At 49.2% G+C, this 15,695-nt stretch overlaps 1 protein-coding gene across 2 annotated transcripts in view; it reads left to right on the top strand.

The window, feature by feature from the left end:
• Window positions 1-14,963, top strand: part of LOC137366361 (putative leucine-rich repeat-containing protein DDB_G0290503) — a 39,211-nt gene extending 24,248 nt beyond the window's left edge. For both annotated transcript variants that reach the window (XM_068028264.1, XM_068028265.1), the window contains exon 2: window positions 7,095-14,963. In XM_068028264.1, the coding sequence (XP_067884365.1) occupies window positions 7,106-8,632 (1,527 nt within the window). In that variant the 5' untranslated portion in view covers window positions 7,095-7,105 and the 3' untranslated portion in view covers window positions 8,633-14,963. The remainder of the gene's footprint in view (window positions 1-7,094) is intronic.
• Window positions 14,964-15,695: the final 732 nt, after the last annotated feature.

The raw sequence follows: 15,695 nt of genomic DNA, 5'->3' as shown, positions 1-15,695 counted from the left end.
CCAGATCCTAAACACACACTGAACCTGCCTCCACCACACTCTCAGACAGTGCATTTCAGATCCTAAACACCCGCTGAACCTGCCTCCACCACACTCTCAGACAGTGCATTCCAGATCCTAATCACTCACTGAACCTGCCTCCACCACACTCTCAGACAGTGCATTCCAGATCCTAAACACTCACTGAACCTGCCTCCACCACACTCTCAGACAGTGCATTCCAGATCCTAAACACTCACTGAACCTGCCTCCACCACACTCTCAGACAGTGCATTCCAGATCCTAAACACTCACTGAACCTGCCTCCACCACACTCTCAGACAGTGCATTCCAGATCCTAAACACTCACTGAACCTGCCTCCACCGCACTCTCAGACAGTGCATTCCAGATCCTAAACACTCACTGAACCTGCCTCCATCACACTCTCAGACAGTGCATTCCAGATCCTAAACACTCACTGAACCTGCCTCCACCACACTCTCAGACAGTGCATTCCAGATCCTAAACACTCACTGAACCTGCCTCCACCACACTCTCAGACAGTGCATTCCAGATCCTAAACACTCACTGAACCTGCCTCCACCACACTCTCAGGCAGAGCATTCCAGATCCTAAACACTCACTGAACCTGCCTCCACCACACTCTCAGAGAGTGCATTCCAGATCCTAAACACTCACTGAACCTGCCTCCACTGCACTCTCAGACAGTGCATTCCAGATCCTAAACACTCACTGAATCTGCCTCCACTGCACTCTCAGACAGTGCATTCCAGATCCTAAACACTCACTGAACCTGCCTCCACCGCACTCTCAGACAGTGCATTCCAGATCCTAAACACTCACTGAACCTGCCTCCACTGCACTCACAGACAGTGCATTCCAGATCCTAAACACTCACTGAACCTGCCTCCACCACACTCTCAGACAGTGCATTCCAGATCCTAAACACTCACTGAACCTGCCTCCACTGCACTCTCAGACAGTGCATTCCAGATCCTAAACACTCACTGAACCTGCCTCCACCGTGCTCTCAGACAGTGCATTCCAGATCCTAAACACTCACTGAACCTGCCTCCACTGCACTCTCAGACAGTGCATTCCAGATCCTAAACACTCACTGAACCTGCCTCCACCACACTCTCAGGCAGTGCATTCCAGATCCTAAACACTCACGGAACCTGCCTCCACCACAATCTCAGGCAGTGCATTCCAGATCCTAAACACTCACTGAACCTGCCTCCACCACACTCTCAGACAGTGCATTTCAGATCCTAAACACCCGCTGAACCTGCCTCCATCATACTCTCAGACAGTGCATTCCAGATCATAAACACTCACTGAACCTGCCTCCACCACACTCTCAGACAGTGCATTCCAGATCCTAAACACTCACTGAACCTGCCTCCACCACACTCTCAGACAGTGCATTCCAGATCCTAAACACTCACTGAACCTGCCTCCACCACACTCTCAGACAGTGCATTCCAGATCCTAAACACTCACGGAACCTGCCTCCACCACAATCTCAGGCAGTGCATTCCAGATCCTAAACACTCACTGAACCTGCCTCCACCACACTCTCAGACAGTGCATTCCAGATCCTAAACACTCACTGAACCTGCCTCCACCACACTCTCAGACAGTGCATTCCAGATCCTAAACACTCACTGAACCTGCCTCCACCACACTCTCAGACAGTGCATTCCAGATCCTAAACACTCACTGAACCTGCCTCCACCACACTCTCAGACAGTGCATTCCAGATCCTAAACACTCACTGAACCTGCCTCCACCACACTCTCAGACAGTGCATTCCAGATCCTAAACACTCACTGAACCTGCCTCCACCACACTCTCAGACAGTGCATTCCAGATCCTAAACACTCACTGAACCTGCCTCCACCACACTCTCAGACAGTGCATTCCAGATCCTAAACACTCACGGAACCTACCTCCACCACAATCTCAGGCAGTGCATTCCAGATCCTAAACTCTCACTGAACCTGCCTCCACCGCAATCTCAGACAGTGCATTCCAGATCCTAAACACACACTGAACCTGCCTCCACCACACTCTCAGACAGTGCATTTCAGATCCTAAACACCCGCTGAACCTGCCTCCATCATACTCTCAGACAGTGCATTCCAGATCCTAAACACTCACTGAACCTGCCTCCACCACACTCTCAGACAGTGCATTCCAGATCCTAAACACTCACTGAACCTGCCTCCACCACACTCTCAGACAGTGCATTCCAGATCCTAAACACTCACTGAACCTGCCTCCACCACACTCTCAGACAGTGCATTCCAGATCCTAAACACACACTGAACCTGCCTCCACCACACTCTCAGACAGTGCATTTCAGATCCTAAACACCCGCTGAACCTGCCTCCACCACACTCTCAGACAGTGCATTCCAGATCCTAATCACTCACTGAACCTGCCTCCACCACACTCTCAGACAGTGCATTCCAGATCCTAAACACTCACTGAACCTGCCTCCACCACACTCTCAGACAGTGCATTCCAGATCCTAAACACTCACTGAACCTGCCTCCACCACACTCTCAGACAGTGCATTCCAGATCCTAAACACTCACTGAACCTGCCTCCACCACACTCTCAGAAAGTGCATTCCAGATCCTAATCACTCACTGAACCTGCCTCCACCACACTCTCAGACAGTGCATTCCAGATCCTAAACACTCACTGAACCTGCCTCCACCACACTCTCAGACAGTGCATTCCAGATCCGAAACACTCACTGAACCTGCCTCCACCACACTCTCAGATAGTGCATTCCAGATCCTAAACACTCCCTGAACCTGCCTCCACCACACTCTCAGACAGTGCATTCCAGATCCTAAACACACTGAACCTGCCTCCACCACACTCTCAGACAGTGCATTCCAGATCCGAAACACTCACTGAACCTGCCTCCACCACACTCTCAGACAGTGCATTCCAGATCCTAAACACTCACTGAACCTGCCTCCATCACACTCTCAGACAGTGCATTCCAGATCCTAAACACTCACTGAACCTGCCTCCACCACACTCTCAGACAGTGCATTCCAGATCCTAATCACTCACTGAACCTGCCTCCACCACACTCTCAGACAGTGCATTCCAGATCCTAAACACTCACTGAACCTGCCTCCACCACACTCTCAGACAGTGCATTCCAGATCCTAAACACTCACTGAACCTGCCTCCACCACACTCTCAGACAGTGCATTCCAGATCCTAAACACTCACTGAACCTGCCTCCACCACACTCTCAGACAGTGCGTTCCAGATCCTAAACACTCACTGAACCTGCCTCCACCACACTCTCAGACAGTGCATTCCAGATCCTAATCACTCACTGAATCTGCCTCCACTGCACTCTCAGACAGTGCATTCCAGATCCTAAACACTCACTGAACCTGCCTCCACCGCACTCTCAGACAGTGCATTCCAGATCCTAAACACTCACTGAACCTGCCTCCACCACACTCTCAGACAGTGCATTCCAGATCCTAAACACTCACTGAACCTGCCTCCACCACACTCTCAGACAGTGCATTCCAGATCCTAAACACTCACTGAACCTGCCTCCATCACACTCTCAGACAGTGCATTCCAGATCCTAAACACTCACTGAACCTGCCTCCACCGCACTCTCAGACAGTGCATTCCAGATCCTAAACACTCACTGAACCTGCCTCCACCACACTCTCAGACAGTGCATTCCAGATCCTAAACACTCACTGAACCTGCCTCCACCGCACTCTCAGACAGTGCATTCCAGATCCTAAACACTCACTGAACCTGCCTCCACCACACTCTCAGAGAGTGCATTCCAGATCCTAAACACTCACTGAACCTGCCTCCACCACACTCTCAGGCAGAGCATTCCAGATCCTAAACACTCACTGAACCTGCCTCCACTGCACTCTCAGACAGTGCATTCCAGATCCTAAACACTCACTGAACCTGCCTCCACCACACTCTCAGACAGTGCATTCCAGATCCTAAACACTCACTGAACCTGCCTCCACCGCACTCTCAGACAGTGCATTCCAGATCCTAAACACTCACTGAACCTGCCTCCACCACACTCTCAGACAGTGCATTCCAGATCCTAAACACTCACTGAACCTGCCTCCACCACACTCTCAGAGAGTGCATTCCAGATCCTAAACACTCACTGAACCTGCCTCCACCACACTCTCAGGCAGAGCATTCCAGATCCTAATCACTCACTGAACCTGCCTCCACTGCACTCTCAGACAGTGCATTCCAGATCCTAAACACTCACTGAATCTGCCTCCACTGCACTCTCAGACAGTGCATTCCAGATCCTAAACACTCACTGAACCTGCCTCCACCACACTCTCAGACAGTGCATTCCAGATCCTAAACACTCACTGAACCTGCCTCCACCGTGCTCTCAGACAGTGCATTCCAGATCCTAAACACTCACTGAACCTGCCTCCACTGCACTCTCAGACAGTGCATTCCAGATCCTAAACACTCACTGAACCTGCCTCCACCACACTCTCAGGCAGTGCATTCCAGATCCTAAACACTCACGGAACCTGCCTCCACCACAATCTCAGGCAGTGCATTCCAGATCCTAAACACTCACTGAACCTGCCTCCACCACACTCTCAGACAGTGCATTCCAGATCCTAAACACTCACTGAACCTGCCTCCACCACACTCTCAGACAGTGCATTTCAGATCCTAAACACCCGCTGAACCTGCCTCCATCATACTCTCAGACAGTGCATTCCAGATCCTAAACACTCACGGAACCTGCCTCCACCACAATCTCAGGCAGTGCATTCCAGATCCTAAACACTCACTGAACCTGCCTCCACCACACTCTCAGACAGTGCATTTCAGATCCTAAACACCCGCTGAACCTGTTTCCATCATACTCTCAGACAGTGCATTCCAGATCCTAAACTCTCACTGAACCTGCCTCCACCACACTCTCAGACAGTGCATTCCAGATCCTAAACTCTCACTGAACCTGCCTCCACCACACTCTCAGACAGTGCATTCCAGATCCTAAACACTCACTGAACCTGCCTCCACCACACTCTCAGACAGTGCATTTCAGATCCTAAACACCCGCTGAACCTGCCTCCATCATACTCTCAGACAGTGCATTCCAGATCCTAAACACTCACTGAACCTGCCTCCACCACACTCTCAGACAGTGCATTTCAGATCCTAAACACTCACTGAACCTGCCTCCACCACACTCTCAGACAGTGCATTCCAGATCCTAAACACTCACTGAACCTGCCTCCACCACACTCTCAGACAGTGCATTCCAGATCCTAAACACACACTGAACCTGACTCCACCACACTCTCAGACAGTGCGTTCCAGATCCTAAACACTCACTGAACCTGCCTCCACCACACTCTCAGATAGTGCATTCCAGATCCGAAACACACACTGAACCTGACTCCACCACACTCTCAGATAGTGCATTCCAGATCCTAAACACTCACTGAACCTGCCTCCACCACACTCTCAGACAGTGCATTCCAGATCCTAAACACTCACTGAACCTGCCTCCACCACACTCTCAGATAGTGCATTCCAGATCCTAATCACTCACTGAACCTGCCTCCACCACACTCTCAGACAGTGCATTCCAGATCCTAAACACTCACTGAACCTGCCTCCACCACACTCTCAGATAGTGCATTCCAGATCCTAAACACTCACTGAACCTGCCTCCACCACACTCTCAGACAGTGCATTCCAGATCCTAAACACTCACTGAACCTGCCTCCACCACACTCTCAGATAGTGCATTCCAGATCCGAAACACTCACTGAACCTGCCTCCACCACACTCTCAGATAGTGCATTCCAGATCCGAAACACTCACTGAACCTGCCTCCACCACACTCTCAGACAGTGCGTTCCAGATCCTAAACACTCACTGAACCTGCCTCCGCCACACTCTCAGACAGTGCTTTCCAGATCCTAAACACTCACTGAACCTGCCTCCACCACACTCTCAGACAGTGCATTCCAGATCCTAAACACTCACTGAACCTGCCTCCACCACACTCTTAGACAGTGCATTCCAGATCCGAAACACTCACTGAACCTGCCTCCACCACACTCTCAGACAGTGCATTCCAGATCCGAAACACTCACTGAACCTACCTCCACCACACTGTCAGATAGTGCATTCCAGATCCGAAACACTCACTGAACCTGCCTCCACCACACTCTCAGACAGTGCATTGCAGATCCTAAATACTCACTGAACCTGCCTCCACCACACTCTCAGACAGTGCATTCCAGATCCGAAACACACTCTGAACCTGCCTCCACCACACTCTCAGACAGTGCATTGCAGATCCTAAATACTCACTGAACCTGCCTCCACCACTCTCTCAGACAGTGCATTCCTGATCCTAAACACTCACTGAACCTGCCTCCACCACACTCTCAGACAGTGTATTCCTGATCCTAAACACTCACTGAACCTGCCTCCACCACACTCTCAGGCAGTGCATTCCACATCCTAAACACTCACTGAACCTGCCTCCACCACACTCTCAGACAGTGCATTCCAGATCCTAAACACACACTGAACCTGCCTCCACCACACTCTCAGACAGTGCATTCCAGATCCTAAACACTCACTGAACCTGCCTCCACCACACTCTCAGACAGTGCATTCCAGATCCGAAACATTCACTGAACCTGCCTCCACCACACTCTCAGACAGTGCATTCCAGATCCTAAACACACACTGAACCTGCCTCCACCACACTCTCAGACAGTGCATTCCAGATCCGAAACACTCACTGAACCTGCCTCCACCACACTCTCAGACAGTGCATTCCAGATCCTAAACACACACTGAACCTGCCTCCACCACACTCTCAGACAGTGCATTCCAGATCCTAAACACTCACTGAACCTGCTTCCACCACACTCTCAGACAGTGCAGTGCACTGTTGTGTAAGGCTGATTCATGGCCTGTTCTAATGTGAACCCCCTCTCTACAACAACGGAACAATTAAATGTTTGAGTTCTTCCAGCCGTGTTCATTCTCGTTACAGGAAATAGCAGCATGTCGGTGAAGCGGTTCCAGGCTACACAGCTCGAGCCCCAGCTCACCAGCCAGCAGCATGTTTCGAAATGCTTTGATGTGATGGTTCTGTCCCAGGTTAACTGGGAGATGTTTCTGCTGCCGACAACTACATCTGTCGCTATTTTAGGTGAACTGGTGCATCAGACTGCCAGGGTGAAAGTCATCAAACGAAACCAGAGCAATGCAGACAAGAAATCCCAGTTTAGAATTCCAGAGTCATTCTGGAGTTGCCTGATGGAGGTTTGCACTGGAACTGTAAACTCGTTTCAAGAGACCCGCAATAATCTGGACCAAATCCAGATGTATTGTGAGCTCCTTACTAAACAAGTGAAGAATGTGGGTGAAGGGTTAGTTCAGAACAAAGACTTTCCCAAGCTGCAGGAGAACATTCAGAAATGTGCAGCTGACTGCACGAATAAGGCTGAAACTGTGGTAAAGGAGCTCTCCTCTCTCAGTGAACTATTCAGTGAGCTGCTGGAGAACTGTGAAGCTTCCCAGATTGCCAGTCAGGATAAACTGGGAGAAGTCAGGAAAATCCTGGAGGAAACTCAACAAAGGAATGAGTCAATAGAGAAAGAGAAGAGGGATTTAGAGAATGAATGGATTGAGGTTTCCCAGAAACGTGAGGCACTGAACAATGAATATGCTGATGTGAGTTCGAGTACCCTCATTGACCAGTTCTGTGTGGAGGAACTTGAGCAGTTGAAGAATCTGCTCCCAAAGATTGTTGATCTTTTCAGCAATGTGACCAATCCAGTGAATCTCGCAGTGGAGCTGGGGAAAGGGTTAATGTTTCTCGTCCGCCTGGTGTCTGAACTCAGCAGCAAAGAATCCTCTGAATCTAACGCTGAAGTCAGCAACCTCCTCAAGACGGTGAGAGAACAAGCAGAACTGAAGATCAAGGAAGTCCAAGACAAGTTGCAGGAGTCGCAAAATAACTACAATGAATGTCTGCAAAAGATGAAATGTTTGGGTGATGAGAGTGAGAAGTTATTGAGAGAGATGACGGACAATCAGGCACAGGAGAAGGACATCAGTACAAGTATGGAGCTGATGGTGAAAGGACTGGGGGCACTTGGGAGCATCAAGTCCAACTGGTCACAGATGCTTAACTTCATTCTAATGATACCCAGGATAACTGAAGATTGCCAGAAGATATTTGAGAGGCTTGGTGCTGGGAATGATGGAGCCACACAGGGAATTCCAGGTATGTTGTCCAATGGTCAGTTCCAAGTATCCCAGGCAGTCAGAATCATGAGCCTGATTGGTGATATGATAAAAACCTATGTGGAGATTTATGACAATTACCTTAAAGATCCACTGAGAGACATGGGCCGACTGCTGAGTGAGCAGGGGACTGAACGCAAGTTTAAACAGATCCAGAAGAAATGTCTGAAAGCAAGAGCTGAAATACAACGCAGGATCACTGAGAATCAGGAAGTGTTTAACAAGAATGGAAGTGAAGTCATTGGGAAACTCACAAATCTGATGGACCCCAGGAAGTGAATGAATATCCCAGAATGAAACATATTCTCAGGGAGCGACTGAGACAGAGAAAAATTATACAAACTACACACAACACATTGAATCAGCTACAATCATCGACCGCCTCTCCAAACCCCTGGAATCTCTAATCCAATAATCAACCGCCTCTCCAAACCCCTGGAATATCTAATCCAATCATCGACCGCCTCTCCAAACCCCTGGAATATCTAATCCGATCATCGACCGCCTCTCCAAACCCCTGGAATCTCTAATCCGATCATCGACCGCCTCTCCAAACCCCTGGAATCTCTAATCCAATCATCGACCGCCTCTCCAAACCCCTGGAATATCTAATCCAATCATCGACCGCCTCTGCAAATGCCTGGAATCTCTAATCCGATCATCGACCGCCTCTCCAAACCCCTGGAATATCTAATCCGATCATCGACCGCCTCTCCAAACCCCTGGAATCTCTAATCCAATCATCGACCGCCTCTCCAAACCCCTGGAATATCTAATCCAATCATCGACCGCCTCTCCAAATGCCTGGAATCTCTAATCCGATCATCGACCGCCTCTCCAAACCCCTGGAATATCTAATCCAATCATCGACCGCCTCTCCAAACCCCTGGAATATCTAATCCAATCATCGACCACCTCTCCAAACCCCTGAAATATTTAATCCAATCATCGACCACCTCCCCAAACCCCTGGAATATCTAATCCGATCATCGACCGCCTCTCCAAACCCCTGGAATCTCCAATCCGATCATCGACCACCTCTCCAAACCCCTGGAATATCTAATCCAATCATCGACCGCCTCTCCAAACCCCTGGAATATCTAATCCAATCATCGACCGCCTCTCCAAACCCCTGGAATATCTAATCCAATCATCGACCACCTCCCTAAACCCCTGGAATATCTAATCCAATCATTGACCACCTCTCCAAACCCCTGGAATCTCTAATCCAATCATCGACCTCCTCTCCAAACCCCTGGAATCCCTAATCCAATCATCGACCACCTCTCCAAACCCCTGGAATCTCTAATCCAATCATCGACCGCCTCCCCAAACCCCAGGAATCTCTAATCCGATCATCGACAGCCTCTCCAAACCCCTGGAATCTCTAATCCAATCAACGACCACCTCTCCAAACCCCTGGAATCTCTAATCCAATCATCGACCGCCTCTCCAAACCCCTGGAATCTCTAATCCAATCATTGACTGCATCTCCAAACCCCTGGAATCTCGAATCCAATCATCGACCACCTCTCCAAACCCCTGGAATCTCTAATCCAATCATCGACCACCTCTCGAAACCCCTGGAATATCTAATCCAATCATCGACCATTTCTCCAAACCCCTGGAATCTCTAATCCAATCATTGACCGCCTCTCCAAACCCCTGGAATCTCTAATCCAATCATCGACCGTGTCTCCAACCCCCTGGAATCTCTAATCCAATCATCGACCGCCTCTCCAAACCCCTGGAATAACTAATCCAATCATCGACCGCCTCTCCAAACCCCTGGAATCTCGAATCCAATCATCGACCGCCTCTCCAAACCCCTGGAATCTCGAATCCAATCATCGACTGCCTCTCCAAACCCCTGGAATATCTAATCCGATCATCGACTGCCTCTCCAAACCCCTGGAATATCTAATCCGATCATCAACCGCCTCTCCAAACCCCTGGAATCTCTAATCCAATCATCGACCGTCTCTCCAAACCCCTGGAATATTTAGTCCAATCATCGACCACCTCTCCAAACCCCTGGAATCTCTAATCCAATCATCGACCGTCTCTCCAAACCCCTGGAATATTTAGTCCAATCATCGACCACCTCTCCAAACCCCTGGAATATCTAATCCGATCATCAACCGCCTCTCCAAACCCCTGGAATCTATAATCCAATCATCGACCGTCTCTCCAAACCCCTGGAATATTTAGTCCAATCATCGACCACCTCCCCAAACCCCTGGAATATTTAATCCAATCATCGACCACCTCCCCAAACCCCTGGAATATCTAATCCAATCATCGACCGCCTCTCCAAACCCCTGGAATCTCTAATCCGATCATCGACCACCTCTCCAAACCCCTGGAATATCTAATCCAATCATCGACCGCCTCTCCAAACCCCTGGAATCTCTAATCCAATCATCGACCGCCTCTCCAAACCACTGGAATATCTAATCCAATCATCGACCGCCTCTCCAAACCCCTGGAATATCTAATCCGATCATCGGCCGCCTCTCCAAACCACTGGAATCTCTAATCCAATAATCAACCGCCTCTCCAAACCCCTGGAATCTCTAATCCGATCATCGACCGCCTCTCCAAACCCCTGGAATATTTAATCCAATCATCGACCACCTCCCCAAACCCCTGGAATATCTAATCCAATCATCGACCTCCTCTCCAAACCCCTGGAATCCCTAATCCAATCATCGACCGCCTCTCCAAACCCCTGGAATCTCTAATCCAATCATCAACCGCCTCTCCAAACCCCTGGAATATCTAATCCGATCATCAACCGCCTCTCCAAACCCCTGGAATCTCTAATCCGATCATCGACCGCCTCTCCAAACCCCTGGAATATTTAATCCAATCATCGACCACCTCCCCAAACCCCTGGAATCCCTAATCCAATCATCGACCGCCTCTCCAAACCCCTGGAATCCCTAATCCAATCATCGACCGCCACTCCAAACCCCTGGAATCTCTAATCCAATCATCGACCACCTCTCCAAACCCCTGGAATCTCTAATCCAATCATCGACCTCCTCTCCAAACCCCTGGAATCCCTAATCCAATCATCGACCGCCACTCCAAACCCCTGGAATCTCTAATCCAATCATCGACCTCCTCTCCAAACCCCTGGAATCCCTAATCCAATCATCGACCGCCACTCCAAACCCCTGGAATCTCTAATCCAATCATCGACCGCATCTCCAAACCCCTGGAATCTCGAATCCAATCATCGACCGCCTCTCCAAACCCCTGGAATCTCTGATCCAATCATCGACCGCCTCTCCAAACCCCTGGAATCTCTAATCCAATCATCGACCGCATCTCCAAACCCCTGGAATCTCGAATCCAATCATCGACCGCCTCTCCAAACCCCTGGAATCTCGAATCCAATCATCGACTGCCTCTCCAAACCCCTGGAATCTCGAATCCAATCATCAACCGCCTCTCCAAACCCCTGGAATCTCTAATCCGATCATCGACCGCCTCTCGAAACCCCTGGAATATCTAAACCAATCATCGACCGCCTCTCCAAACCCCAGGAATCTCTAATCCAATCATCGACCGTGTCTCCAAACCCCTGGAATCTCTCATCCAATCATCGACCGCCTCTCCAAACACCTAGAATATCTAATCCAATCATCGACCGCCTCTCCAAACACCTGGAATATCTAATCCAATCATCGACCGCCTCTCCAAACCCCTGGAATATTTAATCCAATCATCGACCACCTCCCCAAACCCCTGGAATATCTAATCCAATCATCGACCACCTCTCCAAATCCCTGGAATCTCTAATCCAATCATCGACCGCCTCTCCAAACCGCTGGAATCTCTAATACGATCATCGACCGTGTCTCCAAACCCCTGGAATCTCTAATCCAATCATCGGCCACCTCTCCAAATCCCTGGAATCTCTAATCCAATCATCGACCGCCTCTCCAAAACCCTGGAATCTCTAATCCGATCATCGACCACCTCTCGAAACCCCTGGAATATCTAATCCGATCATCGACCGCTTCTCCAAACCCCTGGAATATCTAATCCAATCATCGACCACCTCTCCAAACCCCTGGAATCTCTAATCCAATCATCGACCGCCTCTCCAAACCCCTGGAATATCTAATCCAATCATCGACTGCCTCTCCAAACCCCTGGAATTTCTAATCCGATCATCGACCGCCTCTCCAAACCCCTGGAATATCTAATCCAATCATCGACCGCCTCTCCAAACACCTGGAATATCTAATCCAATCATCGACCGCCTCTCCAAATCCCTGGAATATTTAATCCAATCATCGACCACCTCCCCAAACCCCTGGAATATCTAATCCAATCATCGGCCACCTCTCCAAATCCCTGGAATCTCTAATCCAATCATCGACCTCCTCTCCAAACCCCAGGAATCTCTAATCCGATCATCGACCACCTCTCCAAACCCCTGGAATATCTAATCCGATCATCGACCGCCTCTCCAAACCCCTGGAATATCTAATCCGATCATCAACCGCCTCTCCAAACCCCTGGAATCTCTAATCCAGTCATCGACCGCCTCTCCAAACCCCTGGAATCTCTAATCCAATCATCGACCGCCTCTCCAAACCCCTGGATTCTCTAATCCAATCATCGACCGCCTCTCCAAACCCCTGGAATATCTAATCCAATCATCGACCGCCTCTCCAAACCCCTGGAATTTCTAATCCAATCATCGACCGCCTCTCCAAACCCCTGGAATCTCTAATCCAATCATCGACCGCCTCTCCAAACCCCTGGAATCTCTAATCCAATCATCGACTGTCTCTCCAAACCCCTGGAATCTCTAATCCAATCATCGACCGTCTCTCCAAACCCCTGGAATCTCTAATCCAATCATCGACCGCCTCTCCAAACCCCTGGAATCTCTAATCCAATCATCGACCGTCTCTCCAAACCCCTGGAATCTCTAATCCAATCATCGACCACCTCTCCAAACCCCTTGAATCTCTAATCCAATCATCGACCGCCTCTCCAAACCCCTGGAATCTCTAATCCAATCATCGACTGTCTCTCCAAACCCCTGGAATATCTAATCCAATCATCGACCGCCTCTCCAAACCCCTGGAATATCTAATCTAATCATCGACCGCCTCTCCAAACACCTGGAATATCTAATCCAATCCTCGACCGGCTCTCCAAACCCCTGGAATCTCTAATCCAATCATCGACCGCCTCTCCAAACACCTGGAATATCTAATCCAATCATCGACCGCCTCTCCAAACCCCTGGAATATCTAATCCAATCATCGACCGTGTCTCCAAACCCCTTGAATCTCTAATCCAATCATCGACCGCCTCTCCAAACCCATGGAATATCTAATCCGATCATCGACCGCCTCTCCAAACACCTGGAATCTCTAATCCAATCATCGACCGCCTCTCCAAACCCCTGGAATCTCTAATCCAATCATCGACCGCCTCTCCAAACCCCTGGAATCTCTAATCCAATCATCGACCGCCTCTCCAAACCCCTGGAATATCTAATCCAATCATCGACCGTGTCTCCAAACCCCTTGAATCTCTAATCCAATCATCGACCGCCTCTCCAAACCCCTGGAATCTCTAATCCAATCATCGACTGTCTCTCCAAACCCCTGGAATCTCTAATCCAATCATCGACTGTCTCTCCAAACACCTGGAATATCTAATCCGATCATCGACCGCCTCTCCAAACCCCTGGAATCTCTAATCCAATCATCGACTGTCTCTCCAAACCCCTGGAATCTCTAATCCAATCATCGACCGCCTCTCCAAACCCCTGGAATCTCTAATCCAATCATCGACCACCTCTCCAAACCCCTGGAATATCTAATCCAATCATCGACCGTGTCTCCAAACCCCTTGAATCTCTAATCCAATCATCGACCGCCTCTCCAAACCCCTGGAATCTCTAATTTAATCATCGACCACCTCTCCAAACCCCTGGAATCTCTAATCCAATCATCGACCGCCTCTCCAAACCCCTGGAATATCTAATCCAATCATCGACCGTGTCTCCAAACCCCTTGAATCTCTAATCCAATCATCGACCGCCTCTCCAAACCCCTGGAATCTCTAATCCAATCATCGACTGTCTCTCCAAACCCCTGGAATCTCTAATCCAATCATCGACTGTCTCTCCAAACCCCTGGAATCTCTATTCCAATCATCGACCGCCTCTCCAAACCCCTGGAATCTCTAATCCAATCATCGACTGTCTCTCCAAACCCCTGGAATCTCTAATCCAATCATCGACTGTCTCTCCAAACCCCTGGAATCTCTAATCCAATCATCGACTGTCTCTCCAAACCCCTGGAATCTCTAATCCAATCATCGACTGTCTCTCCACACAGGTGACCTCCCATTTCAGGTTTGAATGAAGCCTCTAAATGGGGAAATTTGGATGCCGATATTTAATCCAGCGACGAGTTTGGAGCATTCTTTGAATTAATGCAAACTGTTAAATGATTCTGCAATATGCAATAAGATTTGATTAGTTCTTGCTTACTCTGTATCCGCTTTTAAACTGATTTTGAAATCTGAAAGTAAATAAAGGAAGTGACATTATTTCCACTTAACAGCCGACAGTGTGTCACCCATTCTTTTCCTGATTCACTTTTCAAAGTTTTTATGATCAAATTAACAGAGTTTTGAACAAGAGAAGTAGAGACATTCAAATCAATCCGATATTTCTTTGAAAAAGAAAAAGCTTGCATTTATATAGCGCCTTTAACCATCACAGGATTTCCCAAAGTTCCTTACAACCAATTAAATAGATCCTATTGGTCATGACAGCACGGAGAACTCAGAAGCTCTTCATTGAAATATCGGCTGTGGGATATTTTACATCCAAAAAGAGATGGTGTCAGAGACTTCATTTAAAGTCAGGTCCCAAAAGATGGCACCACTGACAATACAGCACTCCCTCACCACTCACCCTCCGACAGAGCATCGCTCCCTCAGTACTGACCCCCCAACAGTGCAGCACTCCCTCAGTACAGACCCTCCGACAGTGCAGCACTCCCTCAGTACTGACCCTCCGACAGTGCAGCACTCCCTCAGTATTGACCCTCCGACAATGCAGCACTCCCTCAGTACTGACCCTCCGACAATGCAGCACTCCCTCAGTGCTGACACTCCGACAGAGCAGCACCCCCACAGTACAGCCCCTCTGATAGTGCTGCACTCCCTCAGTACTGACCCTGTGACAGTGCAACACTCCCTCAGTACTTCCCCTCTGATAGTGCAGCACTCCCTCAGTACTGACCCTCTGACAGTGCTGCATTCCATCAGTACTGACCTTGTAACAGTGCAG

The sequence above is a fragment of the Heterodontus francisci genome, unplaced genomic scaffold, assembly GCF_036365525.1.
Source record: "Heterodontus francisci isolate sHetFra1 unplaced genomic scaffold, sHetFra1.hap1 HAP1_SCAFFOLD_377, whole genome shotgun sequence".
NCBI classification, from domain to species: Eukaryota; Metazoa; Chordata; class Chondrichthyes; order Heterodontiformes; family Heterodontidae; genus Heterodontus; species Heterodontus francisci.
This window is presented reverse-complemented; position numbering and strand designations above follow the sequence as displayed.